This window comes from Seriola lalandi, unplaced genomic scaffold (genome assembly GCF_002814215.2).
Source record: "Seriola lalandi dorsalis isolate HSWRI2012SDOR001 ecotype SW California unplaced genomic scaffold, Sedor1 jcf7180002054383, whole genome shotgun sequence".
Taxonomy (NCBI): Eukaryota; Metazoa; Chordata; class Actinopteri; order Carangiformes; family Carangidae; genus Seriola; species Seriola lalandi.
Window position 1 is genome coordinate 1,366,971 of NW_019524936.1, and position 27,794 is coordinate 1,394,764.

Consider the following 27,794-nt stretch of genomic DNA (forward strand, 5'->3'; position numbering starts at 1 on the left):
CATTACATAATTTCTGCAGATTTGTCAACTGCACCTTCATGCTGCAAATCGCCTGTTCTTCCAGATCCCAAAGGTGTTCTACTACATTCAGATCTGGTGACCGGGGAGGCCACTGAAGTACACTGAACTCATTGTCAAGTTCATGAAACAAGATCAAGACCACTTTTGCTTTGTGACTTGGTGCATTATCATGCTGGAAGTAGCCTTTAGAGGATGGCAACATAAACTTCATGGCCATAAAGGGATGTACCTGGTCAGCAACAATACTCAGACAGGCTCTGAGGTTCAAACCATGATTGATTGCTATTAAGGGGCCAAAAAAACATTCCCTACACCATTACACCACAACTACCAGCCTGGACTGTTGACACAAGGTAGGTTGGATCCATGTATTCATGCTGTTCACACCAAACTCTGAGTTAGCCTTTCTGTCAGCTCCAACCAGTCTGGCCTTTCTCCACTGAGCTCTCTCTTCAACAAGGTGTTTTTGCAGAGCTGCGGCTCACTGGAGGTTTTTTTGTTTCTTGCACCACTCAGAGTAGGGATCAACTGATGTTTTTTTTTCAGGGCTGATACTGATTATCAGTAATCAAGTGCTGTATTAGGACACTCACCATGGCATCCAGGTGTTTCTATTATGTTGTTCACCCCATTTATATCAGTGAATGTAGGTTAAATAACAGAAACATCTCTGTATAATGTAATACAGCTACACACCACATCCTTCACAATGATCATACAGTTGAATCAACAACTGTTTTACACAATTTTATTACAAACTGAACATTATATCCTTCATGAAGGAGGATTTACTGCAGGACAGACTACATCAATTTTAGGTAGATGTTCCTAATAAACTGACAACTGAGTGTATATTAGTAATTATCAGTTGTGTGCAAAGGCAGCAAAGAGCCTGACTGGAATTAATTGGTCGATTTCAGTGCTGTCCTCACCTGTGAACTGATACACCTGGCAGCCTAAAGATGCTCTTTAATTGAATAGTTTTATCATATATTATTATCACCAAATGAGATATTTTCCCTTTTCAAATGTAACATGTTTACTCAGAGTACTTCTTAACTGACTTAGTACTTTTGTTTCAGTAACAGTAGTTTGTGGCCGTCCACAGTGCTGCAGTCAGCGTGGTGTAGTTTCTCATACTAGTAGTGTTGCTGCTTTATTTTATCACAGGTAATGCTTCCTTTTTTCATCACAGTGACTAACTACCTTCTGTACATTTAAACTTACAGTAGTTCTGCTCCAGCACTCACAGCTTTCTGCTCCTTTTAGCGACTTTCACTAATTCAGCAGTTATTTACACGCTGTTCAGCTAGTTACTTTAGCTTAGCACTTAGCGCTAGCGTCTTTCTTTCTCTTGCTCGGTGTGTCCTGTACCAACAGATGTACTTGTTCATCGGAGTGTGGTGTTGTTATAACTGTAGAGGATTGTGTTAATTATTACAACTTCAGCGATGTCTGCTATCTTACCTTCGGTACACAGCTCCGCTCGTTAACTGGAGCAGATCATTAACCGCAGCTGCTCTAGTCTGTGACCGTCGGTGTACACAACAGCCTTCAGCGTGATTGGCTGTTACTCGTGACGTGTAACCAATCAAATCGTGCTGTGGGCGGGACATCGCTTCAGACCACAGAGTGCTGACTACAGACTGGCTCCATCAGAGCCAAAATAGCACTTTTAAATTAATTTATTTTAACGATTATCGGTTCAAAAATAACGACACCGATTATTGGAAAATGCCGAATTTGACCTCTATCCCTAATTCAGAGTAAAAACTCTAGAGACTACTGTGTGTGAAAATCTCAGGAAATCAGCCATTTCAAAAATCCTCAAACCAGCCCATCTCACTCCAACAATCACGCCATGGTCACAGTCACTGAGATCACATATCTCCTTTGCTGTTTGATGTCAACATTAACTGAAGCTCCTGTCTGCATGATGCTGCACTGCTGCCACATGATTGGCTGATGCGATAACTGCATGAATAAGCAGCTGTACAGGTTTTCCTAATTAAGTATTCAGTGAGTGTATGAGTTCTAAATAGGTCTAATTATTTCTGTTGCACACTTTAAACTTCTTATTTTTAACCAATGTTGAAATAAAATAAAAACATAACTTCATTGTAAAGCACCTATGATATCTTATGATGAATTTCGGAACTTTTAGAACTGAGCATTTAAACTCAGTAAAAATCTCCATTAATCTCCTGTGTCTTATTTATAAAACAGTGCCAATTTGCAATTTGCAAAAGCTACAACAAGATTGAACATAATTGGCCACAGGATTAGAAACAAACAAAAAAAAAAAACAAGGAGGGAGAGAGAGAAACAGAAATCTTTGAGAAGCTGCTTTGGTTTACCTCATGATGTTGGATGCATCCTCAGCATCAGGGTCAGCACAGTATTTGTTGGCTAAGATCAAACAAGCATCAGCTGATTCAATCTGAAAACAAAATTGCATAAAGCCAACACACTAAGTTATCCAAATCAATATCAGGCAGTAAACTGCAGTAAGGTATCAAAACAGCACAGAGTCACAGAGGAAGAAGCATTGTCTGTTAGTTACCTTGACTCTGGCCAGGTCGTGTGGGTTTAGGACGGACCCTTGGTAAAACTCCACCTGGGTGAAGTGGCGCTTGAACAAGGCTTCCAGCTCAAGATTAGGGGAAATACTGAGAGAAATAAGAGAAAGTCTTAAATCTGAGTAGAAAGACTATCTTTAATCTGCTGAGGAGATGATTGTTTTTATCTTGAGCAATGACATTTGCTGTTTTTTCTGGGTCACAAGTGAAAAAAAAACAAAAAAAACTTGTACTTACTTATGGAGAAAAACAATTTCTACATTGACATCATCCCTGTCCTTGTGTAGGAAGTCTTTTAGAAAGTTGGACACACTCTCAAGTGTTATATGACCACAGACCACGATGTGCCTGGAAAACGAGGTGCAGAGCAATCATGAAACTAAAATGCAGTTGGGATAAAAGTCAACAACAAAACACACAAACACAAAAAGGTTGTTTCATCTTTATCTTTGTCCTAGGGTCAAAATGTTGAGGGGGATGTAATGGGAATGAAAGGTTGTCAGTACTGCTGTATTCAGGTGATTAATTTGAAATCTGTGCAGGGAAAACATAATTAAAACTATGTTGCAGGAGGGATGTTTGATGTTCCTGCTGTGACGAGTGAGGACTGAATGAGTAGGTCAGAGAGCACTGTGGATTTTAGTATCAGATTATAAAGGATCAGAGTTTACTTAGATGGAGATTATGAAATCAGCACAGTGTGTCTCCATTCCCACATATCACAGATCCTTTATATAAGGAGCCCAGTTTAGATTTATTCCTATCTGTTTTTATTATATCTTTATTTTTAAACTATTTAGAAAATGATTTTAGGTGTTTACTCAGAAGTGCTACGAAAGAAGAACCGCAGCTGGAAATCTCTCCGCACTGCAGTGTTTCTTCATGGCTTTAATCTACAATAAATAAATCAGGATCATTGTTATTTTGCACCACTTGTTCTGCTAATTTGCAAAGGAACACAGTTAAGAGAATGGTTACATCTATGACAGTTATGATAGTAATGACGAGTTAGGACAGCAAGAAGAAGACAGAAGGAAATAGAAAAATAATGAAACTAATAATTCTCTCCTATTGTGAAAATAGCTAAAGTAGACATTAATAATACATATACTTTAATATTTAAATGCAGGCAGCTTATACAGGGAGAAGAACTGCATCCACAGATTTTCTAAATTTCTTAAAGCTGTTGGTCAGATGTAGCTAATAGACCATTTGCTTCAGCTCCTGCGTCTCATTTAAATAAATACGATTTTTTTGATAAGTGTTCATTTCATTAAGAATAAAAAAAATACCAACTAAAAAAATCTTACAAAATAAGATACACACAAATAACTTAAATGGCTCTAATTGTGAGTGTTTCTACCAAACTGACCAACAAAAGAAGCCAAGATTTGGTTTAAGAACCTTTCACAAACCAAGTCTGACTTCTTCACAACTGAGTGAAGGACCACAAGTAACAAAAGCATGCTACAATAAGCCATATTTTGTTTAGAGGCATCCAGAATCTCACTATCTTTAGAAACAGCTGCAGAGCTTGGGACACGAGTTCACATGTCACTGACACGTGGATATGTTAAAGGAATAGTTTCACATTTTGGGAAACACATTTATTTGCTTTCTTGCCGAGAAGATCAACGTCCCTCTCATGTCTGTCCATTAAGTATGGAGCTTTTTGTGTAATGTATACACAAAAAGCAAAAAATTTCAAGTTGTACTTTTATGATAGGTTACATGCTAAGCTATGCTAACTATGCCCTGGTAGCTTTATATTCAACACAAAGACAAATTGATCTTCTCACCTAACGTTTTGGCGAAAAAGTGAACAAGCACATGTCCTAAAGTGTCAAACTATTCCTTTAAACTCAAAATTTTATTTAGTCCTGAGGGTGTAGGTCAGACTGAAGATAAAGGCCAGGAATGTTCATAAGCAAAGCGTGGAAAAGACAAGCATAGCAAAGCAAATAAAAAGAAAAGTTTTTCTGGCACAGAAAAACTGAAAATTCAGAAGAATCAACATGAAGCAAGCAATGACTGGATGTATGAGTTTGGAAATTTAAACTTATTAAGTTTATTATTTTGTCTGTCTTTAAATATTTTATGTGTATTATTTCATAATGAATGAACCACTCTGGTATGACTTAATTATTATTAATTATTACTCTTCAAGAAAACATATGCGCATAAACTGATTCAACTCTGTCCCCCGGTGTGTGTATTGATCCAGAAGTAGTTGAATCATCATTGTGTATCTTTTTAAATCAGTGACATAGCAACTACAGACTGTACTGTATGAGGTTTTTCTTTGATTACATATGTGTTTTATTTTATTTTATTTATGCAATTTTTAAAATACACAAATTGATGTGTTGGATGGGTGTGAGGTGTGACTGGTGAACAAAATAAGACTGTGTGAATGAGTGCTAATACTTGATTTACAAACACAAAATAGACACAGATGTACATTGACAATAAGCAGCCTAATTACAAGTAAGACACCACAAAACATGTAGGATTTTCTCTCAGTGGTTAATATATAGATATGGTAAAATGAAGTTCATAAAAACTGTGATACATCTGTAAACTGGGTGGAGCTTTTGCCCTTTTTGTCCTGGAATAAAGTTTTGTAAAGCATTTAGTATCCTTTAGTTTTGACCTACAGTGACCCCCAACTTTAACCCTGTGTACAGAAGAGGTGGCACTTTCTAATTTTTGTCCTCGCAAAACAGTTGTTGGGAGTTACAATACTGATCAAAATAAAGCATAAAGAGCATAATGTGGGGTATTATTGTTGTCATGGACATGAATAACTGTACATCTGCTTTAAACCATATAAGGGGACAGGACCTTAAACATAGTTCTGTTTAAAAGTTTAACCACCTCCTTTTCTTTACTAAGTGGTGATGGTTTAATCCATTTAAACACAGATCAAAGAAACACATTTTTCTTTTTTTTCCCCAACAGTAGTTTTTGATAATCACAATTTATATCACAGTGAGATAATCCTACATGTGCCATCTTTAGACATGACAGCAATACATCTATGTGACTACACTGCAAAAATGTCAAGTCATTTTTGTCTATTTTTAAGCTCTCAAAGTCCTATTTACTTAAAAAAAGTGAAAAAATCTGACAATTTTAAAAATGTCTCCAGTATGAATTTTGGAGAATCTATGTCATTCTTCTTCAAGATTTTTTTTTTTTTAACTTATTTTCATAAATAAGACATTCAGGACTCAATAATAGACGATAACAACTTGCTGACATATTTATGGAGGTATTTTTGCAGTGTAAACGCAAACATTGATTCATGACAAGTAGTGATGACAGCTTGCACACATAAAAGCAGCAGCAATACAGTACAATTAACTCTACACATTAATCATGGCCAAGTTCTTCAGTCACAGTGTGACTTTAGTGCTAATTGAGATCATTACATCTCAAGTGACAGTTTCATGACGTCTATTTACGCAAAAGGTCAGAGTATGTCACCTCTTAATGAGAGGGCCACTTGAGTCACACAAAACCACACCATTAAAAGTTTGCTGATTTTTCATTTGTTTGACTTACTTTCTGCCTCTGGTCGAGTTATAACTCCCTCCATATTTCTTCCGATTAAGGATGAGAGCAGCAATTTCTGGCACGTAGCGAGCAAACATGGCCTACATGCATGAAAAAGAAAAAGAAAAGGGCATGCAGAGAAGGTTCTACTGCGGTGGAGGCAGTAGAGCCTCCTTGAATACTTACTTTCTCCCATTAACCGCACTATAGGAACCACCATATTTCTTGCGGTTTCCTATTAACTCTATGATTTCAGGGACGTAGCTCGCAAACATGGCCTAAGGAGAAGATAGAAGACAGAAGAAGAGACTAAAAAAAAGATAGGCAAAGAAGAGCAGGTCCTCTATTTTTGCTTTAAAGAAATCCGTAAAGTCTGAAAGAGGAACACTACTGTATGTGCAGGAGTAATATTAATATTTACTTGTTAACAGGAAAAAGGAGAAAGAAAATAAGAAAGTTGCAATTCACTGAGATTAGTCATTATTGGCTGAATGTAGCCTGGAGTTATATCACAGTTACATTCAAAATATTGAGAGAAAGTGTGAGAAGGAAAAAGGAAATTATAAGGCCAATATTTACGGATACTGGAAGAATAAAGGAGAAAAATGACAGCTGATGAGTGGTATGTCGATCTGTGACAGAAAATAAATAATAAAAATCAAGAGAAAGCCTTATGTGCCATGTTTCGCCCAACAAACACACGTCGGGTTGATTTAGAAAGCACAGCTAAATGGATGGCAAACATTAACTGAAACTCTACACTGCTGCTCAACTTTTGTTCAAGAGTCATTGTGAGGACAAAGTGACAGTTTTATTACAGTTAGCATTAATGTCTTTTAGTTTGAGATACGTATAACAGATTCTTGTAACATTTACTGTAAACTCAAGAGACAGCTGCTACTCATCTAGAAATGTAGATATTTTCCCTTCTTCACATTAACTGCTGCTGTTGCTTGTGTGTTTATTAACAAAAGGTGTCAGTATCCTGCTTTAGTTTATTTATAGGCTACTATATCACACCTGCAATACCATAAGAAAAATAAACTATAAGAAAAAGAAGTAAATAGTGTAGTGGTGTACTGCAAATCCTTCAGCAGTTGACATATTTTTTTTTTTGTCATTTCCCCTATTCAGCCCAACATATGCAGTATCTTTAGAAACTTTGGGCTCTCTGCTAGAATTTAAAATGATATTTTGGGAGTTTGAACAATGTTTGGCTGCACAGTTTGACTTTGTACTGACTGTCTGTAGTTAAAACTTCACTCCTGTCCTTTTGCCCAAAGTTATTCATTTTTATTTTGATCATCAAAGAGATTGTGAATGACACTACAGCTTTCCAAAAGGTTATAAAAAAACATATTTCAGTATGGCACCATGCCATTTAATCCACTTGTGAATAATCCTTAATGATCCACAGAACAGTGTCGTCTCAGTGAGGCTATTTTCTTTATCAGGTTACTCAGGTCTGTGGTAAATCTCAGACAGGATGTTTTTTCTGTTTGGTGAATTTATTTCACTATCGCTTTATCAATCTATAAAATGTGTCCTTTTTCATTTCTCAAAATGCCTTTAAATATTTGTGCAGCTAGTGAGTTATAGTAATGTTGCTAAATCCATAAAGCTGGGCTGTAATAAATCATCCTTGAATCATTGTGTTTGTTGGAAAAGAGGGAGGGGAGGCAGGAGGGTGGAGCCACCTGAAACCGCAGTACTTAGTTTACAGTTAATAACAGATGCAAAAAATCTCAAATATTCTACATTTCATTTGAAATTAATATGTAACAAAAACAAAAAGCTTCAGCATTATACCTGAATAAATGCTGCAGTATTATAGACAACTCCTACAATTCATGACATGCAACATACTGTGGTGAAGTGGTGAGCCACAATAACACCTCAGTGTAAACAACAGGTGAAGGGCGTCCTGAGTTGACAGAGTCTCAGCGTTTGTTAACACCTGGCGGAGTGTGATGATTGGTTGCATGGAGGATTTTAAGCGGGAATAAGTAATGAGAGGGATTTTTACCAAACCACCAAGGATGAAGAAGACCATAAACAGGCGGCCCAGGGTGGTTTTGGCATAAACGTCTCCATAGCCAACAGTGGACATAGTAACCATGAGTAAGTAGACACATTCCCAGTAAGAAAGTGCCTGGGAATTTTGGAAGTTTTCCCAAGGATCCCCTGAGTTTTCCACCTGGAACAGAGGTTGAGATTCATACAACCACGAAAACACACAGGTGTAAAGCATTTCTATCTTCTTCCACAATGCAATAACAAGAATGTACTAAAAAATAAAATGAAATAAAAGAGCAGCTACTTGCTGTATAAGCAATCTTTCATCTTAACTTCATTGGCTCACATTAACTTACCAAGTGAATGAAGCCTGCTGCAGTTAGCCATGTGCTTATGAAAATTGAACACAGGTTCACCAGCTTTATAGAGTTGCTATTAGAAAAAAAAGAGCCAGACAACGGTGTTTGAGTTATTAGTTATTACACCAATATCAGAAAAATACATCGTCCGAGAGTCATTAGCCTGGAAAATCCATGTTCCAAAATGTATTATACAGCTTCCATATTGAGTTTTTGCCATTATGGAAGAACGAGCAGGATTCTACATCGTGACCAGCTGTTTAAATTATAAATAGAGATCATTCTGATCCATTTAATGTGAGCGTGATTCAACGGAAACGCAGTAGCATGCAACATAAAACAGTAAAGTCCTTAAAACTGCTGCATCTACTTTGTTTGGCATATTCTTCCTAATTATGGAATTACAGTGCATGCTTTGCTTGTATTGTTGTGGTTAGACATATTAACATACGGCTCTATTTAAAGATGCATTTTCACAAATTTGCAGCAATGGTATATTTCTAAAAATATTTAGCACATGAGTAGATGTCTTCCTCCCTGTTTATTTCAAGATTCTTAAAATAATACAGTATACTGTATGTCTTATATGGAACAAGTCCCTGCACGACCTCTGTCCTCTCTTCGTGTGCTCCGTCTTTACCTTCATCTGAGTGAACGGGCGAGGAGATTATTCTAAAGCATTTTGTTGCACTATAAGCTCTTCCTGACATCTGTGCAAAAAGATTTAATTCGAAGCAGCGAGGACACAGAAAGCTCTTATGCTCATGATTCCCATTATACAGTACAGTGCGCAAAACATCATATTACAGTACTGTCTGCAGTACTGAGGAATAAACTCTACACTTGCAATGATGTACACCTCATCAAATTAAAGAGCTGTGGTTAATTTTGAGGAAAACGCTGAAAATAAAGCTCAGTCTTCTCCTTTAAAGTAAAACTGTGGCATGTTTATGCTAATGTCAACAAAATAAGTCACTGCACATGCACGATTTCACACTGCAACACACATTACAAACAGTCTGCCACACACACAAGGAGATCAAACTTCGGTACACTTACCTCGTCTTTAGTATATTCAAAAACTGTAAAATTTCTGAGAACTGTATCAACCTTAAGGCCCTTAAAAACCTCAAGCCTGTGAGGGGAAAGAAAAGACCATAAAGAAATTACCACACGTGAAAAATTCAGACAACATCAATAACATTCGAGTGTGGTTTCACAAGAACATCATACCTTTCATACTTTCATCCATGTTTATCAGCTTCATTGGATTCATATTGATTAAAAAAAACAAAAAAGTAAACTCCGACTGAACAAGCGCTACTGAACACTGTATCATAAAAGAAACATTTTGGAATATGTGGGGGGAAAAAAAGGAAAAGAAAGTCTACATCCCAGATATCTCTTCAGCAACTCATAACACTCTGTTTTAATCTCAGGAGCCTCGCAGAGCACCAGCATCTACCTGATACATGTTTCATTCCTGCTGGATGAAACTGAACGTGGAAGAGATGAAAACCTGGATTAGAGTAAAGACAGGTGGACGCCGTCACGACAAATTTAATGAGTAAACAGAAGTGACGTCAAATCCAACATTTCAGGGTATTTATGGGAACAAAAAAAAAAAAAGGAGCCTGTTGCCAAGAGTTCAAGGACGGCATAACGCTGACAAAATCAGCAGTAACAACAACATGAGCCTGAGCTCCTGTACATGATTACTGACACACTGTATCATAGCATCATTTAAGCTGCATATATATTTAATCACAACCTGATTATAACCAGTTTGCAGCTATTTCTGTCCAAAAAAAGCTCAGATAAGCAACACATAAACCACCATCTCCTACAAAAGCATTAGATAAAGCAAAACCGCACATATTTATCGTGTTCATGTTTCATCATTTAGCTGCACTGCAGTAAACTACCTGCTAAAAAGAACCTCCCACCTGAGTTTAAAAGCCAAATGATTCATGGATCCAGCTCATTTTGAAAAGGAGCTGTATCCACTGCAGTGTCGGTGCTGCGTGAACAATTAAAAGCCACCTCAGCCAAGAGTGAGCAATCAAGTCAAATCCATCCACCACATGCATTAATCGGCCAGACGAATTTCCCTGCTGGAATATATTTGTGCGAGCGCCAAATGACACAAATCAAAGATGCTACAGGCACTCATTCAGCTAAAAACAATATATAAATAAATAATCTTTTATAAAAAATGACGTGGACCGTGGTGTGCCTCGCCAAAGCTCGTTTTTCATTTCAAATGAGCGTTTGCCAGATGGGGAGCATAATACAGAGAAAATCCTGAACCTGAACCTGCTCCAGCTGACACACACACACACACACACACACACAATCACACACACAGTCCAAAGAGTTTTGGACATGCCAGGCTTCAGCTTTAGTGGAGATTTCCCCCTCGTTCCCACGTTTCCTGCAGGTCTTACCCCAGTAGGAGATTACATGGAAGCATGCTCCGAAGCTGTAGCAGATGCTGTCCTGGTCCTCTTTGTCAGGGACCTGCCCGTGGCCCATCCTGACCCTGTAGCCCTTCTGGAAGAGCTCCCCGGTCGATTTCTTGCGCCTCCTTGTGTTGGAAATTGTCTGAGAGCGTGTGCCTCCATCGGGCCCCTTGTATACTAACATCTTAGTGGGAATCATGTCTGGAAATTACTTGCAAATGTTTCCAAAGTTCAAAATCTGCTACACACTCCCCTCTTCACTATTCTGCATCCACCTTGTCACACATCATGTAGAAAAACTGTGAGCCTCCTCCTCCGAGAGAGAAAAAAAATTAAAAAAATTCAGGTGCTTTCATGATATTTGCACCCAACAGGTTGGCTTCAGGCATGGCTCTTTTTTCAAGAAGCATTTTCATCTGATTTACCTCAGACCTTCAATGGTATCCTCGTGGCGATCAGGCGCATTCATCGAGCTTAAAGCAAACCCTTTTCCCATCAGGATATTAGAGTGTAAGCTCCTTTAGGATTCATCCAGAGAAAGGAAGAGGCCAGGCACCGAGTCTGTCCATCAGCTGGCTTCACAATGTAACCTACATCTCATCCCCATAACCCTGCAACTGCTCTTCAACTGCTCTTGACAAACCAAATTTCATTCTCTAATCTTAGACGGGAACAGTGTGTATCTTTGCCCTGCGTTTATTGCAGAAAACAAGTCGTATGAACGGCCAGTAAAGCTGTGTATGTAAAAATGAGAAGCTTTGGCAGTCATTGTGTTTTTCTGTGGATTTAGTGATTCTGCAATAATCCTTAAATTAATCACAGCTGATGTAATAACTGCTATTGTAGTTGACGTTAAAACGAAATGCGCAGCATGACAAATGTCACTGCAGAGAGAGGGAAAAAAAAAACACAGCAGCTGACTGAGCTCTAAATCTGCAAAGTCCATTCAATCTGAAATTTGAATTAAAACTTGAAATATATCACTTCTGTTGTCAGCAATGCACTGCGTACATACTTAATCATTTCCATTCAAACAATGCAGGGTATATATGTTCTTTAGAGAAGTGGTTTCCATTTAAAATGAAGCACTGTCAACTTGCAGTTTCCTGCCAATGTCTATAAACTGTTAGAAATGAAATCAAAAGTATCATTTTTCCTTCTAAGAGTGTTTCATTTGAATATTTTTAGAGACATATTCAATTTTCCTGAAGACACCCACAGTGTCCAATAATTTCCAGCACGTAGCTCTAAATTCATACTAAGGTTTGAAGAAATGCCAATTTAATTTTGTACTAATTATAATGTGTCAACACAAAAGTGTGTTAATCTGTGAAGAACTTCCTTTAAGTTTCACTTTTTTCTTGTGGATTATTGGATCAATTTGTTTCTTCTGGAATCCAATTGTTCAAATAACAAAAAAAAAAAAAAAATCACTCTTAAGTTGAACTGGTTACAATTAGGAACCTATGCATCCAGTGACGAGGGGTCGTATGAAGACACTACTCTGATTTAAGGGGTCACAAGTCAAGAAAGTTGGGAACCACTGAACATATATAAAGTTTCCAACAATAAAACAATAATGAATGAATTTTTTTTAAGGAAAGGTTGGAAATAGACAACTGTCTAAAAACTCAACACAACACACTAAATTCAAATAACTGTCTGTCCTGACAACCAGGTTGGGAACCACTACTTCAGAGCATTTGCTCTTTAGGACATTTTGTTTCAGCGGACAGTTTAATACTAAAAGCCTCTTTCTGTTTCACAGAGGGAGGGAAAAGCTGCAACATGTGCTCACCAACAAGACATGAATATCTTATCTGAAGTAGTAATGTTCTGTTTACCTCATAATAGTTGACTGAATTGCGCTGGATAATTTTCTCTGTTGAGAGATAAATGTGTTGCCTTGGTGGCTGCTTGTATTTCACACCTGGAGCAGGTCAGAATTTCAGCTTCTAAATTCTGGCGTTGCACTAAAAACTGTTCTTGTGTTTAGTGCCTGCTGCATGTTGTTTCCTCGTGAAGACGTGTTGTGCTCGCAACTACACTTTTGTCATGCACCAGTGGGTTCTGGTTTGGGAGAATATCAGCACATACTGTGTGTGTATTTGTGTCAAAATGTTCAGACAGCAGGATTGGCAGATTAGCAGTTTGGATGAGCGCCGTGTGAAATATGGAGTGTTGAGGAGGGAGTTTGACAGCTGCAAGCAGACGCCGCTGAGCTGGTTGTGACCTCATCACCTGTTTCACCTCAGTTTAACTAAACGCTAAATTAGTCGTTAATCCACCACCACCAACTGCTAATATGTCTGACAGAGAAAATGTTCCACTGGAATTTGCTCTAAAAATCACAGGAACTCTCAGTATGTATTTTTTACCCTCAATGTTTAGTTCAATAACAACTTCTGTAAATTAATCATTTTCATTTTAAAAACCAATATCCATATTGATATGAAAATGATTTAAACCTACGTTCAGTCCACAAACTATGTGCATGACAGCTTGTGTATGTGCTGCGCTCTCTCAGCGTCTACTGTGAGACAGGAAGTGCAATGTGGATTCTGTGAGGTACAGTAAATAGAGGAATAACTCCACAGTTCAAATGAGCGATGCGAGTCATGCATGGCTGAGCAGATAGCAAAAAGAGCAACACCTACACCTACACACAAGCAGAACAACAGAATCGCATTGCTGCACAGGAAATGTGGGAAATTCAACCAAAACAATGATTACCACTAAAACTAATGCCAAGATTTAAAAAGAAAATCTCACAGCTGATTGGTGTGTACATTGTTTTGAATAAACTCCATCCTCTGTCATATCTGTGACAATGAAGACTAAAGCCAGCTCTCCTGCACTGTTAGGGTTTCATCATTCTAGTTTTTTTTTTTTGTAAGTGTCGATTTATACTGTAGTTATCTTCATAGATATAAGGTAGTATTGTTCATTCATAAATAATACAACCAATAATATTTTATACAGAAAGTCAGCTTACTTGCACATTATCCAAAGAAGAAAAAAAAGAAATGGTCAGCGAGTAAGGACTGTTTCTTGGAATAAGAAGGATTGAAAATGCAACTAACAGCGATATGGACTGTGTGCCGATATGCGTAAGAATGTCATGACAACAGTGTTGAAAGAAAATGCCAGCGATGCTCTCTCATATCCACTAGATGGCATCAGCAACCACCACTTGCTGCTACTGTTTTCACACCAGGAGTCACAGTACATCAGCCCAGGGAAAATACACAGGCACATTACGCAACTGTACTTATCAAGCTGTCATTTTGGCTCCAAAGTAGAGAGTGTTCATTGCTGAAAGAGGTGCTGGTGTTGGCTACACGGCAAGTTTGTTCCTCAGCTGACAGGAGAAGAAAAAGCATCTATAAAAATGTGTAATGAACCAAAAAGTAAAGAGAAAAAAAAAAAAAAAAAAAGATCCCCTTTAATCCTCTAATTCCTCACAGACCTCTCCGAGTGATGAGCTTCACACATTTAGCAGATTGACTTCTATTCCAGCGCTCAAGCTCCCAACAAAGCCTATTACCTTTTTTTATCCATTTGTGTACTTCTGTACGGAGCATGATTTCATTTGCGTGTTACTGCAGGTGTGCTGGAGAGCTCCACTGGGGAGGGGAAGGGCATGGGAATGACACCTGCAGCACAATGCCCACTGCCCACAACACATGGCATCCATAGAAAAATTACATTTCCATTCAAACCAACTCTCGAAAAATGCCTGTTTAAATGGCACACCCTCGACAGCCATACAATATTTGATAGTGCTGTCATGCAAACAAGCAGTAGTTTGAGGAGTAAAGCTCATAAAGCTTCTGAGTCACCATGCTTTCAGTTTTCATGCTGTACTGTAGCAGAGATTTCAATCTGATGCACCGTCTCCACGGTAATACTGAGCATCATTCGAACTTTTCATGCATGACATGCAAGGTCCGGACATAAAGTTCACTTCATGACAAAATTATCAAACTTATATGGCTCATATTCCAGGTGTGCCCACGTGAATGACCACAGTAGACCAACAAGTTCCCCTCTCTGCAGCTTGAGTGACGTGCTGAGATTATCTGGTGCGTTCATACACACAGTAAATCCACTGGGTGGCACCACGGGCTGCTGGGAAATACAAGCTAATACGACGCTCGGGTCAGTTATCCAGCCTAGGCGTGAGCAATGTGAGCATCCTTACCGAGCCAGCTCCTGTTCAGGTACACCGACACAAACACCGGAGGAACCGTGAAGAAGTCCACCACCGAGTTCACCTCCAGCCAGAACCACAGCTTGTCATTGGCAGCAATAAACTGTAGGAATAAAGGGTTGAAGATGAGATCTGCAGAGTTCAGGTAGCCTACGCGGGAAGAGCGCATATCAACAACCTAAGTTTTACTTACACGGAGGCCAAAGTACAGCAGGAAAAACACATTGAATGCCATGTCAATCTGCAATGTGAAGTCTTCGTAGAAGTTCTGACAGGACTCGATGGGACTATTAGAGACAGAAAAAAATGATGTCAATGACCAAGGGCAAGAACAGACAATAAAGTGAGGAAGGTTTTGGTAAAAATGGATATTTAACAACAGTATTTCATGAAAAATAAAGTATAAAAGATGCATTTCTTCTTTTCCTGAAAATGCATTTCTAAGATTCCCAAAAGAAGAGGAACAGAATTGTTCAAAAAAGTGCAAAAGTTGATATTTTCCAATGGTTTTTCTGTTGAGAAAGGACATGCATTTATTGTCACACAAGCAATAACTTGTTGAGATACCTGATTAACCCTTAAATAACTGCAAAACAATCTGCCTGAGGAATGTGTCGTTTTCCAAAGTGCATCAATACATAATGAAAACGGTGCCGTTTTCCTTTCAGGCCTGCATTTCCCATCTCATAGACAGCATTTGAGTTCCATATTTAGTCAAAAATGATGGAAATGCAGAGCCAAGGCAGTCGTTTAAGGGTTAAATGCATGCAGGGTTCATGTCTTCTTTTATGAAATCAGGCAGCCAAAGCAAATGCTAGCAATGTAGTGAAGTCTCACCCTCAAAAAGCTTGTATCTGGCACTAAGAATTCAAATAAAGAGAAATAATTAACCACGTGAATGTGAATGTAATAGGTTAGTTTGATTGTTTAATAAAGTTCCTCTGAAAATATTATTCACACCTGAAATGATAACACAGGTTCACATTCAAAACTTAACAAGGTGCTGGAGAAGAAGAGTTAATTATGTTAGTGTACAGCTGTGATGTGGAAAAGATGTTCGATCACAACACAAGATTTTTATGATGGAAACCTGACTGGTTAATTGTGTTAGTGCTGAAACGATTAGTCGATGGATTTTATGTTGTTTGACATAAAATTACACAACAACAATTTTGATATTCGATTCAATCAGATAAATCGCTTATTAAACCAAAACATTTTGTGGTTTCAGCTTCTCAAAGGTTTTATCATTTAAGTTTTGAACTGTAGTTTTGCACCTTTCATTTGATTTTATTGGATATTTTACACAAAACCATGATTTGATTAAAAATGAACCGAAAAATTAATGTATAATGAAAATAATAATTAGTTGAAGCCCTAAAGCAGTGGATCCTTCACAGGGGGTCAGGACTCTGCAGAGAACAATCCTGATTAGAAAAGCAGAAAAAAAAAATTTCTGACACACAAATTGTTTTTTGTTTCATAACAAAAATTGATCTTTTTTCTTTTGTTTTTTAATTATACGAATAAATGAATCGGAAAAGCTAGAATTAAACTTTGGCTCATCTTCACAGTCTATGGACATATGTGACTTTGGGGGGGGGGGGGGGGACAAATAGATGTTGTTTCCTTTTGCTTTTCACAAGATGAAAAGGTTTGGGATCCACTGCCCTAAAGCACAGCTTACTCCGAATCATTTTTATTCCTTATACACAGTCCGTACTTCTCTGCAGCATGTTAGTGCCAAGCAAGTCACGCTCACAGTTACTTTGTTGTGATGCTCCTGTGTTCGTCTCTACTTGCAGGATCCCTACACTCACATTCACGAACTACATTAATGCCCACCGCAAGACTCAGCAGCTACACCCCCCCACCCCCCGTGCTGTTTAATACCACTCGGATTAAAGCAAATTGCTTTTGTTATGTAAAAAAAAAAATCGAAATAAACTGCCTTTAATAAAATACTGTCCTTGTGAAGTTCATGAGGTGAAATTAAAATACCTCGGGGATTATTTTGAAGCGATCTGATGCTCAGCAGTGACTCAGCTGATCTTCTGCTTGATGATCGAGAGGTCGGTGCTGTGATGAAGCAGACAGCTTCACACATCCTGAGTCTAATCGAGGCAGTATTTATAGAAATCTTCGCCCGCTGACAGCACATTACTCCAGATAGGTTGCATTGTTTTAACCCTTAAGTGTAAACTGGACTTGCCTTTCCACTGCATTTGGGTGTTGAAAGATACTTATGTGAAAGGTGGTCAGAAAATTGGGTCCTAGAGCTCATGAATTTGTGAAATGGCAATCTGGAGTCCAGCTGATCATTGGTGAATACACAGAGCATGTTTTATTTAAAGAAACATAACATTATTTGTATGTCATGTAGAGAACAAAAAGTGCTGATGTGGGGATTTGAGATTCTACATTTGTAGAACTAGAAGTTTTTTTTAAAGAAATCTTTAAATCTATGAATTACTCATATATTCAGTAATTTACTGGCGCACAGACTTTCAATGAAAAAAAAAGAAACAAAAATGAGTTGTCAGGTTTATAGATGAGTCCATGCTGAAAATAAGGATGCCGTGTGTGTGTGGGGTAAGGACAGTTTAGAAGGTGCTAAAAATGTACCTGGAGTCCAGAGGTCTAACTTTTTGCATCCACCAAGCACAACGACACATATCTGGTTCATGGGAAGAGGCAAACTATAATTTCTGAAAAAGACCTTGTCATGCTTTTGGAAAGATATTTCAATAAAGAATAACACATCTGATTATACAAAGGGAATTGGTTGATGTTTTGATTTTGAACTGCTTTCTTTCCTTCTGTTGTATCTTTGTTTTCTTCTTTACTATTCAAGTCAAGACGTACCTTTCATTAAATTGTTACATTCAGCTTTTTTTTTTCATCTGCATAATCTTGTTTTTCTCCAAACTTACAACAAATATAACAAAAAAATAAAAAAATCTAACCAGTCTACTTTTTGGCACCTCTAAAAATAGTTTCTGCCCTCGTTCACGGTAATGACACGTCAGCCTGGCAAATCCCTGTCAAAGCAGGGTGACAGACCATATAGCAGAGGCAGACCTGCAGTGCTAAATAATTGAGTTACAGTATGCATGGTGTGGAAGAGGTCTAAGCCTGTTATGGATCACAAACCCTCCGTGTCCATAGTAGCTCTTGGTCTCTCTCTTCCTCATTCAATTCAGACTCACATCAACCAGGATTGACCGGCTCGCATGTAGAGACCCTTAATGTTCTTAATGGGAGTGCACGTGATTCATGTGAGAGTTTATAACCTGGAACAAACCTGAACAAAAGCTGAATCCACCGAGTGTGAAAGATCACTTTAACTCAGTATCGTTGATACGGGTCCCAATATGACATGGGTTCTTGCTGTTAAATCTTTTTGATACCTTCATTTGAGGAATATTAAGTTTTCTTGATTTAAAGGTTCCCTAATCAACTTTTTTTATTAACAACTGATCAAACGACTGTAAGCTGTGAGAAAGGGGTTGCTCCAGTCGAAGTGGCGAACCCAGAAATAATCATCACACAAATTAAAAGTTCTCCAAAGTTTTCTTTAGCTCATGATTTTCCCCAGAAACTTACAGTGCTCTTTTAAAACTGTTTCCAGATGCAGCAGCTGTATGTTCACAGCACAAGGTTCTAATAAACTCACTGTAAGTTCGCTGCTCAGGAATAAAAGGCAGACAGACATAATTAGTGGCTAGCTAAAGAAGAAAGTAGCAGGTAAACGTCAGATATTTTTTCTCAGGAGTAGGTAGAGACTGAAAAACGGACAGTGAATATTAAACATTCACCAGATGAACAGAAACGAGACTGTTGAATGATGTTGCTCTGCTTCTGCTCAATGTGTAAATACGCAACTGGTTGATTTATACATTAACAACAGTTCAAAGTTTTGTTTTACAGATTCCTGTGCTGCCAAAATCAGTTATTGCAGACAGAGACAACTAGCTGGTGAACATACTGCAGCATTTAGCAGCTAAAGAGTGGCTTGTACAGACCAAGAACTCTCCAGGTGGCCAGAAAAACGACCTCTAACTGCTGGATGTGTAAATAAGTGTTCACTATATGCCAGTGTTGTGTTCACAAATTCTTCCACCGACCTCTAATTGGCCAGAAAAGTCACTTAATTGCAAGATTTCCAAGTTTGCTTGGTGTGCAGTTTATCTGCCCCCTGGTGGTCAGAGAAATCACTTAACGAAACTCCATCATTGCTTAATATCTGATTAAAGATTAAATAAGATATAATTAAACATGACTAAGAGTCTGACTGAGTATTTAGCATCAGCTTTCAATACTCTGCGCAAGTATTGACACAGTTCAGTCAAAGGTCACTGTTGAAGTTTGACACCCGACTCTGCCTTAACACTGATGAAACAAGGAACAGTGTAGCACTCTCCGTGTTCATCGCGACTTACAAATGATGTGGAGCTGCATGGAAGCAGAGGGTGCAAAGTGAGACACCGCTACTGCTTTTTGAAGCCAAACTTTCTCGGCTCCTTCATCTCTGCGCAGCTCATAGAGAGCTCTTCTCTGTGAATGTAAATGGGTCTGCTGTGTTGTCTCTCTCACTGTCTTGCTTCCAGCCAGGTCAGCCTGTCCATCATATAACAGCCTCAGCAGCCCCACAGGACTAATTACAGGGAGGGCTGTATCTGTTACAGTCTGCTACCACTTAGAAGCACGCAAGAGAGCAGCTAACTGGCTGCTCTTTGGCTTTAAGTACTGGGCTTGTTGGGTTGACAGGTAGTGAAAAACTACTGTTTGAATAATAGAAAGACCTGGAAAAGACTGAATAAAAACTGGGACAAAGAGCTTTGTAGGATGAATATGAAAATACGACGTTGAACAGGTGCTGCAGCATCATTCCTCATTTTGTATTTAACAATGCCCTTTCATACGTGTGAAAAGGTTAAAGGGAGAGGTCGAAGGTCATCCATCCTTCATCAGGTGAAAAGGTATCAGGCGCTGCGACAAGCAAGTTCTGAGAACCGGAGGCCACAGATGGCACTGGTAGGGATGTAACTCTACCTGAGCTTGTCCAGATAATGAAATGAGATCATGCTCGCAAACCACATCAGAGCAAGCCGAGCCCTCCGCTCTATGCGGTCTTATGAAATAACAAATAACCTGAATGCCTGCCACCAGGACCATGAGCCAGATTACATGAGTTTATAGCCCATTTTCTCATCTCTGCCTTAACATTACTCCCAGCGGGGAGTCTCTTTGGGCTTGATAAAAGCTTTTATCCTGGTGTATTTTGCCCTACATCTTAATGGCACATCCTGTCCAAACACCACCAGGCTGCAGTAACAGTATACTGTCGCACATGGAGCTAAAAGGGTCTTCCGCTTCCTCTAATTTGATGAGTGATGCTGATTGTTTTGAACAGGAACTTTGGTCTTTCCTGCTTGTTTGAGAGTCTGATCCTTTCATTACAGAGATTAAGCAAACCTGGAGGGGGATTGGATAAAAGCGTCTCTCAATGAGTAAATGTAAATGTAAATAGAAAACAGCCAACATGTTTGCGTTCCCAAATACTGTATACTGCAGTGTAAAGAGCACAAAGCACTCAATGTTATTAAGGCTCTGCTATATGAGGATTTATGAGAGTGTACTGTAGTGACCGGTTAATGGCTGAGGTTTCTGAGGCTCATCTAAGTCATACGTCTGAAACAGACGGAACCATTATATAATCTTAAAGATTATAAAAAGAAAACATCATTTTACATTTTAGTGATTTAGACAGCAATAACATGAAGAGCAAAATTAGTACATTGCTATATTTCTCTGAGACAAAACTTCAATACTTTGTGTTTTTTAACGATGCTACTGTGAACTCTGAGCTTAAAGACTCAGAGGACAGGAGCGGCAGGACTTGAGACAGACTCGAGGATCTCTCTGTTAAATTTCACATTTTCATCCATCCATCTTCAGACCTGTTGTGGTTGGTTCAGTTGCTACCAGGCTTCAATACTGCGTTGGCAGTGTTAAAATGTACACAGCCACATCTCAAGAGCAGAACTGATCTTACGGTCAAATGAGACATTTCAGCCTGCGAGCAACGTTTTCACACTGAACTCTGAGAAATGATAAAAGTAGCCTTGAAAGTACCTGTCATTCCAAATAATGATGATATGTTTAAAAAAAAATACTTACTCAGAGGAATCTATGAAGTATATTACAAGGGCTCCGATGCTGAGAGCAAACACGAGAACCACCTGTAAAATAGAAAAAACAAACAGGTCAGAGCTGCAGTGACAGAGATGTTTAATCCTCAGATGCTCTGCACCATATTTGTGGGATATGGAGGAATTTACAAGAAGACATTTTTAAAACCAAGTTAGAGAACATTAAACAAGAAAAACAAACGGATCAAGGTGAAATCATCGCAGAAAAAAGACACATGAAGAGGTCATTCTGTTTTTAGGCAAACGATTCATTAATTAATTGACAAAATAATCATCAGGTAATTGATAATGAGAATAAATGTTAATTGCAGCACTAGATCTTTTGGTGTGTCTCAAGGTGTGTAGCTAATGTTTCATGTGCATAAATGAGCATTAACAGATCCTGGTAAATCTCATCAGCCTGTTATAATTGTGTTATAAAAAAAAAAAAGAAAAAGTCACAGTTTGGAACAGCAGTGTCACAAACAGACTCTTCAGTTACTGTATGTCTGACAGTGTAAATAAATACACAAGAGCTCGGCTCATCATGTAAATTGGCAGCGGAAGAGTGGGCGAGGTGACAGAATCCTTTCACAGACACAAACACAGACACAAACGAGGAAGGATACGGCTGAGCCTGAAGCTTCGGTGGCCACAGCGGAGCAGCATGATAATAAAAAAAAGAAAAGCAGGGCATCGCTTTTGACTCTGCCACTCTGCCTTTCTGCAGCGGGGGAGGTGCTGGACTTTCAGAGCAGACTGGGGAGGCAGGTCGCGGGGTAATAAACATGAGATCGAGGGGTGTTGGCGAACAAGGCGAGAGTCGTCAGGTGACAGCGCGGATACTGATAGAGTTTAGGTGAAACTTAAGCTCTGTCTCTAATGACACAAGAAATAAGACGAAACTGTGAATACAAATAGTTAAAGGAGGAATAAACACATCGAGATCTTGAGAGGACAAACAGAGCTCGAGGTGACTGCTCCTTCATTTCAGTCAGTGCTACGTGCAGGAAACCACCTGTGTCCTCACCTGACACAACACTATCGCTGAGAATCACACAGTAAAGTTCCAAAAAGACTCTGCTGTCACGTTATGTTTGTCAAACTAGAGAAGAAGATGGAAGGTTAAAACAAATGGAGGGCAGAAGACAAAATCTCTGTTACCTAACTAGAGCAGACTTTTTTTTTTTTTTTTTTTTAACTAAGTAGGCTAAAAAGCAACTAAGCCACAACACATTTCATGAGTTTATACATTTCACATTTTGCAGTGCAGCTGTTACAAAACATGTTTTCTGCCATTTGGGTTATAAAAGACCCAGATTTTTTTTAAGTCTTTAAACATGATGGTAATTTTACAGTATTGTCAATTGATACTTAAGTCAAAAAAAGCAAAGCAGATCACTGCGGAATCTGCATCCTAATTTTCTCTTTTAAAAGCCAGTGCTAACGTAGATGAAGGCTCAACCCAGAGAGACACAGATTTGAACAGAAAGGTTTCCGCCAGACAGCAGAACAAATGTTTTACATCCTGAAATACACTAGCGGGTTATCTGCGACCTTACCTGCCTACCCTTTCATCTATTTAGAAATGACACAATGGCCATCCCGAACAAGAAGCCAATGGGCATCCATAATGAATGAGCTCAGCCTAATTCATTTCCATGATGTGAAATTGCATTGTCAACCTGCAACCGCTGATGGCTCTGTAATGACAAAAAGCACCCGCATGCATTTTTAATCGACCCTTCCTCTTTGAAAGCCAGGAAATCTCTTTCTGCCTCTGACCATCCCAGTTTAGAAACTGGAAACAATGTTTGTGCAACCCTAGAAATGCTAATGCCGCCGGCAGAGGAAGATTCAGTGATGGCAGTAAATAAAACACGCTGGCTGTAACAAAGAAGCGGCGCTCACGACTGGGTTTGTCAATGAGGTGACAGCAGAGCGGGGCCAGCGCTCATCATTCATCTCAGTCTTGGGATAATGATGCATCACATCTGTATCTTCAGCCACCTTCAGCCATTTGCTGGCAGATGGCTGAAGGTGGGGGTGGGGGTGGGGGCACAGTGAGCTCAGACTGACAGAGAGGACCGACCACTGGATAAGTCCCTCTGCATGATGACCCAGAGATCTGCCAAGACATACTCAGACCAATTTGCATTTATTTTTGCCAGTTTGATCTTCACTTAATGTCAACACCGATTACGAGGTAGGAGGGATAAAAAGAAAATGTCCCATATTTTCTTTAAAATGTTCTAATAATAATCGTTCACTGCCAGAAAGGGAGACACTTAAGAAATCACTGTGTTAAAAAGAATACATTTTTTTCATGAAACTGTCTGAGATTTACCTGACACACCAGATGTAACCAAGTTATTTGAAACAAGTCCAATGGTTTGTTACTCAGAAGCATCTGAGAAGACTTTATTGGAAACTGTTTGGAAAAGGTGCTTTCAGGTGCTCTCAAAAATATTTGGCAGGTGATTGGATGAACCATCTGTCTATCACAGGCTAATTTTTTTTTTTTTTTTTTTGCACTACCAGCAGAGCCTGTGGATAAATCAACCTCTTTCCCAAGTCAGACGGGAGGAGAGCGAAAACATCTTTTCCATCAAGAAAAGCCTTCGGTGTTGTTCTCTGCTCTTCTTTCAAAGGAGAAATTGTTGCTGTTCTGATGTAACTGGTGCTATAGCAACATCTACGCTAACCTCTTTAGGTGCCACCATTGTTGTTAATGAACATCCATTCTTGGGGACCAAGGAGGCTTTTAATGTAATATTGGTAAAAGAAAGAAACAATAGTAGAATTTTAGCTCAGTGAGAAAACAGTAAACATCACCATTAAGTTAATGTTACAGTACTGCAGTGGTTCAGTTAAAAGAATCAGGGCTCATTGAAATTCAGTTAAGGTAGAAACATGTTTTACAAATTCTGCAGTGGGAGTTTGTGTTACTCTGTGAGCTGCTACAGTGTCTAAAAACAGGATTCACCAGAACCAGGGGTCACTTTGTTCCATAGTTCCTTAAAGCCTGTGGTCACTGTGGGATCAAAGCTCTCATTGGTGGGATGCCAGAGATTTGTATGTGCAGTCATGTGACCGTCCTTGTTTAGGTAAACGTGTCCAGTCCGAGCTCCATTTTCTCATGTGTCACATCCGGTTCATGCATCTCTTACTTTAACTCTGTGCAACTTAAATGTTCCCTGACACAGTGGTCCTTGAGGGTGACTCACTGACCCTCAGCAGATTCCCCAAAAACACAGTGCTGTATTCCAAAATAAAATGACCTATGGATGTTGGTGAATTCCAGCCAGGCCATCTGTCTGTCCTCAAATATCTCATTGATTAATAAGGTTATTGTGCACATAATGACTCTCACAAAATACAGAGCTGCACAGAGAAATAGTGCCATTATAGACTGTGATATGAATTGCAGGACAAGTGAATATCCATTTCTCCTCTTCAGATTTCTTTCTTCAGAATTTGAAAACATCTTCTTAAAAAAGATGAGTGGAAGAGTGACACTCAGCCTACAAGTTTGAATCAGTGGAAATAATGATCTGAAAATCTGATTTATTCAGATCATGAATCCTCTGCAGCAAATGCTTAAGTCAGGAAGCATATTTCCCTCCATGAAAAAAAACAGTGCAGCCTTGTAAATTTTATAAATCACAAGACTGAATCATTAATTTTTTGTTGTTGGTTTTTATTTACCATATAGATTACTTTACCACAAAATAACTGAATCACTTGTATTTTGATTTGATGCTTGTGCACCTCTATTAGATTTAGAGCAGCTGTAAATGTTTGTGTAATGGACCTTGAATTGTAGGAGACACCTTGGTCATCATCGCTGTCCTCACTAACTAGACTTTTGTTTACAGGGCTCTTGCACAGTTTATCCTTCGCCCGGGGTGTTAACAGTAAATTAGCATGTTTACAACAACAGCCATAAACGTGATGGACTGCAGCCCTGACAAATACATGGACACTGAATTAACATTTGAGAAATTTACAGTGTCATTACTATTGAAGTGCAGGTCGTTTACAGCTGACAGGACATCTGTGACATGTGATTCAACTTCAGCGCTACAATCTCAAGCTATTGTTGTTATTGGTTGACAGTTTAGTATAGGAGTATTGGCTGCCAAAGCAACATGATGACACCCACTGACCTCATTATGACCTTTTGATGGCTCTCAACTCTATTTGGAGCATTTAGAGTACACACAGAGTGTTTAGCCGGCCCAACAAAGGGCTACACAATTTTGGCTCAAACAATAATCCTGATTATGCTGCTCAATTATTGTCAATCAGAATTACTAGTCTTCGCTGATGAGTGTAAACAATTATTTAATGGCGTTTTGTGTGTCAACCTTGTGGCTATTTTGATCTAAGGCAGCACATTCTTGGCGCGCCACTAATCAATATTTGTATTTTAACAATGGATCAAATTATTTGGTATAATAATAATGCAGCTCCCCTGAGTTCTATGAAGCGCTTTAATGTTTTCCACCTCATCGTTTTTGTTCTGGTTTTTATAGCCCAAAAGTTTTAAACCAAATATATGCTGAAGTTACCAAGCAACAGTTCTGATGTAACTGATACTGTAGCATCATCTACGCTAACCTCTTTAGGAACCACCATTGTTGTTAATGAACAGCTGCTTCTCGCTGTCACCACACCTAAGACACACCTGTAGCTGCCAGTAGTTCCTCCCTAATAGGACACTAATTGGTCTGAACCACTGTGTCTGGGCCACAAGTGAAAAGCTTGGAGCCTGGAAAGATGGATTCTCACTTGCGAGAAATCCAGCTGCCTCGCAAGGTTAGTATGAGGTGAGAAAAAGGTCCTTAAGTCTGTCAGAGCCAGTCTCAAATCGTTTGTGACAAGTCAAAGTCAATTGTCAAGTCCGTCGGGGTAAGTCTTAAGTCAAGTCATTTGAGACACATCCAAGTGAAGTCTCAAGTTATTTGAAATGAGTCGGAGCCAAGTGTCAAGTCTTTGAGGGAAAGTCCAAGCTACGAAAGAAGTGTCTGTCTTTTTTAGGTTTAAAATTGAGGCTGAATTGAGCATTGAAGGATAGATGTGTCATACATAGTACATATTTTCTTGAAATAAGTCTTTAAGGAGTCAAGTAACTCATATTTGATAGCGATCAAATTCAAGTCAAGTCTCAAGTCCTCATTTTTTTGACAAAGTCTGACTGACGTCTCGAGTACACAACAAGAGTAAGAAACTAAATCTGAAACGTCATTTTCACAATCACAAAAAAGAAAAAAAAACCTCGTCTCAGAAATCTCCATCTGATTCACATGTATATTAAAAAAAGAACAATTAGACTTTTTCTAGGTCCACTTTCACAAGCGATCATAATCATCACCAATGGTCCTGTCCATGATGTACAGTATATGACTGCCCGGCAGAGTGCACTAGCAGATCTCAGGCATTGAGAAGTCAACCTGCAAACATCAGAGAACCCACTCGTGCTCCTCCACTCTTCCTAGAGTGTGACTCACCATCAACCAGTATGAATAACCTGCCAAAGACACAGGAACTTTACCTGGGCAAGAAAAACACTTCTACTGTCAGGAGCAAGTCCACTCTAACTTTTGGAGATAGGGAAAGAGACACAGGTTCACATACAGGCATTTATTTTTGTCAAAATAATACATCGGGGACCAAGGAGGCTTTTAATGTAATATTGGTAAAAGAAAGAAACAATAGTAGAATTTTAGCTCAGCGAGAAAACAGTAAACATCACCATTAAGTTAATGTTACAGTACTGCAGTGGTTCAGTTAAAAGAATCAGGGCTCATTGAAATTCAGTTAAGGTAGAAACATGTTTTACAAATTCTGCAGTGGGAGTTTGTGTTACTCTGTGAGCTGCTACAGTGTCTAAAAACAGGATTCACCAGAACCAGGGGTCACTTTGTTCCATAGTTCCTTAAAGCCTGTGGTCACTGTGGGATCAAAGCTCTCATTGGTGGGATGCCAGAGATTTGTATGTGCAGTCATGTGACCGTCCTTGTTTAGGTAAACGTGTGCAGTCCGAGCTCCATTTTCTCATGTGTCACATCCGGTTCATGCATCTCTTACTTTAACTCTGTGCAACTTAAATGTTCCCTGACACAGTGGTCCTTGAGGGTGACTCACTGACCCTCAGCAGATTCCCCAAAAACACAGTGCTGTATTCCAAAATAAAATGACCTATGGATGTTGGTGAATTCCAGCCAGGCCATCTGTCTGTCCTCAAATATCTCATTGATTAATAAGGTTATTGTGCACATAATGACTCTCACAAAATACAGAGCTGCACAGAGAAATAGTGCCATTATAGACTGTGATATGAATTGCAGGACAAGTGAATATCCATTTCTCCTCTTCAGATTTCTTTC

The 27,794-nt window shown here is 38.9% G+C and overlaps 1 protein-coding gene across 13 annotated transcripts in view; it reads right to left on the bottom strand.

Annotated features, from left to right (window-relative positions):
- LOC111657121 (calcium-activated potassium channel subunit alpha-1a) overlaps window positions 1-27,794 on the bottom strand; it is a 103,090-nt gene that overhangs the window by 32,697 nt on the left and 42,599 nt on the right. For 10 of the 13 annotated variants that reach the window (XM_087174796.1, XM_023409142.2, XM_087174794.1 and 7 more), the window contains exons 3-12: window positions 21,392-21,453; window positions 15,402-15,495; window positions 15,200-15,311; window positions 9,593-9,668; window positions 8,531-8,606; window positions 8,185-8,355; window positions 6,345-6,436; window positions 2,838-2,948; window positions 2,585-2,690; window positions 2,379-2,461 (exon numbers count right to left, since the gene is read on the bottom strand). In XM_087174796.1, the coding sequence (XP_087030922.1) occupies window positions 2,379-2,461; window positions 2,585-2,690; window positions 2,838-2,948; window positions 6,345-6,436; window positions 8,185-8,355; window positions 8,531-8,606; window positions 9,593-9,668; window positions 15,200-15,311; window positions 15,402-15,495; window positions 21,392-21,453 (983 nt within the window). Of the gene's footprint in view, window positions 1-2,378; window positions 2,462-2,584; window positions 2,691-2,837; window positions 2,949-6,167; window positions 6,260-6,344; window positions 6,437-8,184; window positions 8,356-8,530; window positions 8,607-9,592; window positions 9,669-15,199; window positions 15,312-15,401; window positions 15,496-21,391; window positions 21,454-27,794 lie in introns of all 13 variants that reach the window. The other 3 variants (XM_087174797.1, XM_087174792.1, XM_087174795.1) reach the window with 1 other exon arrangement.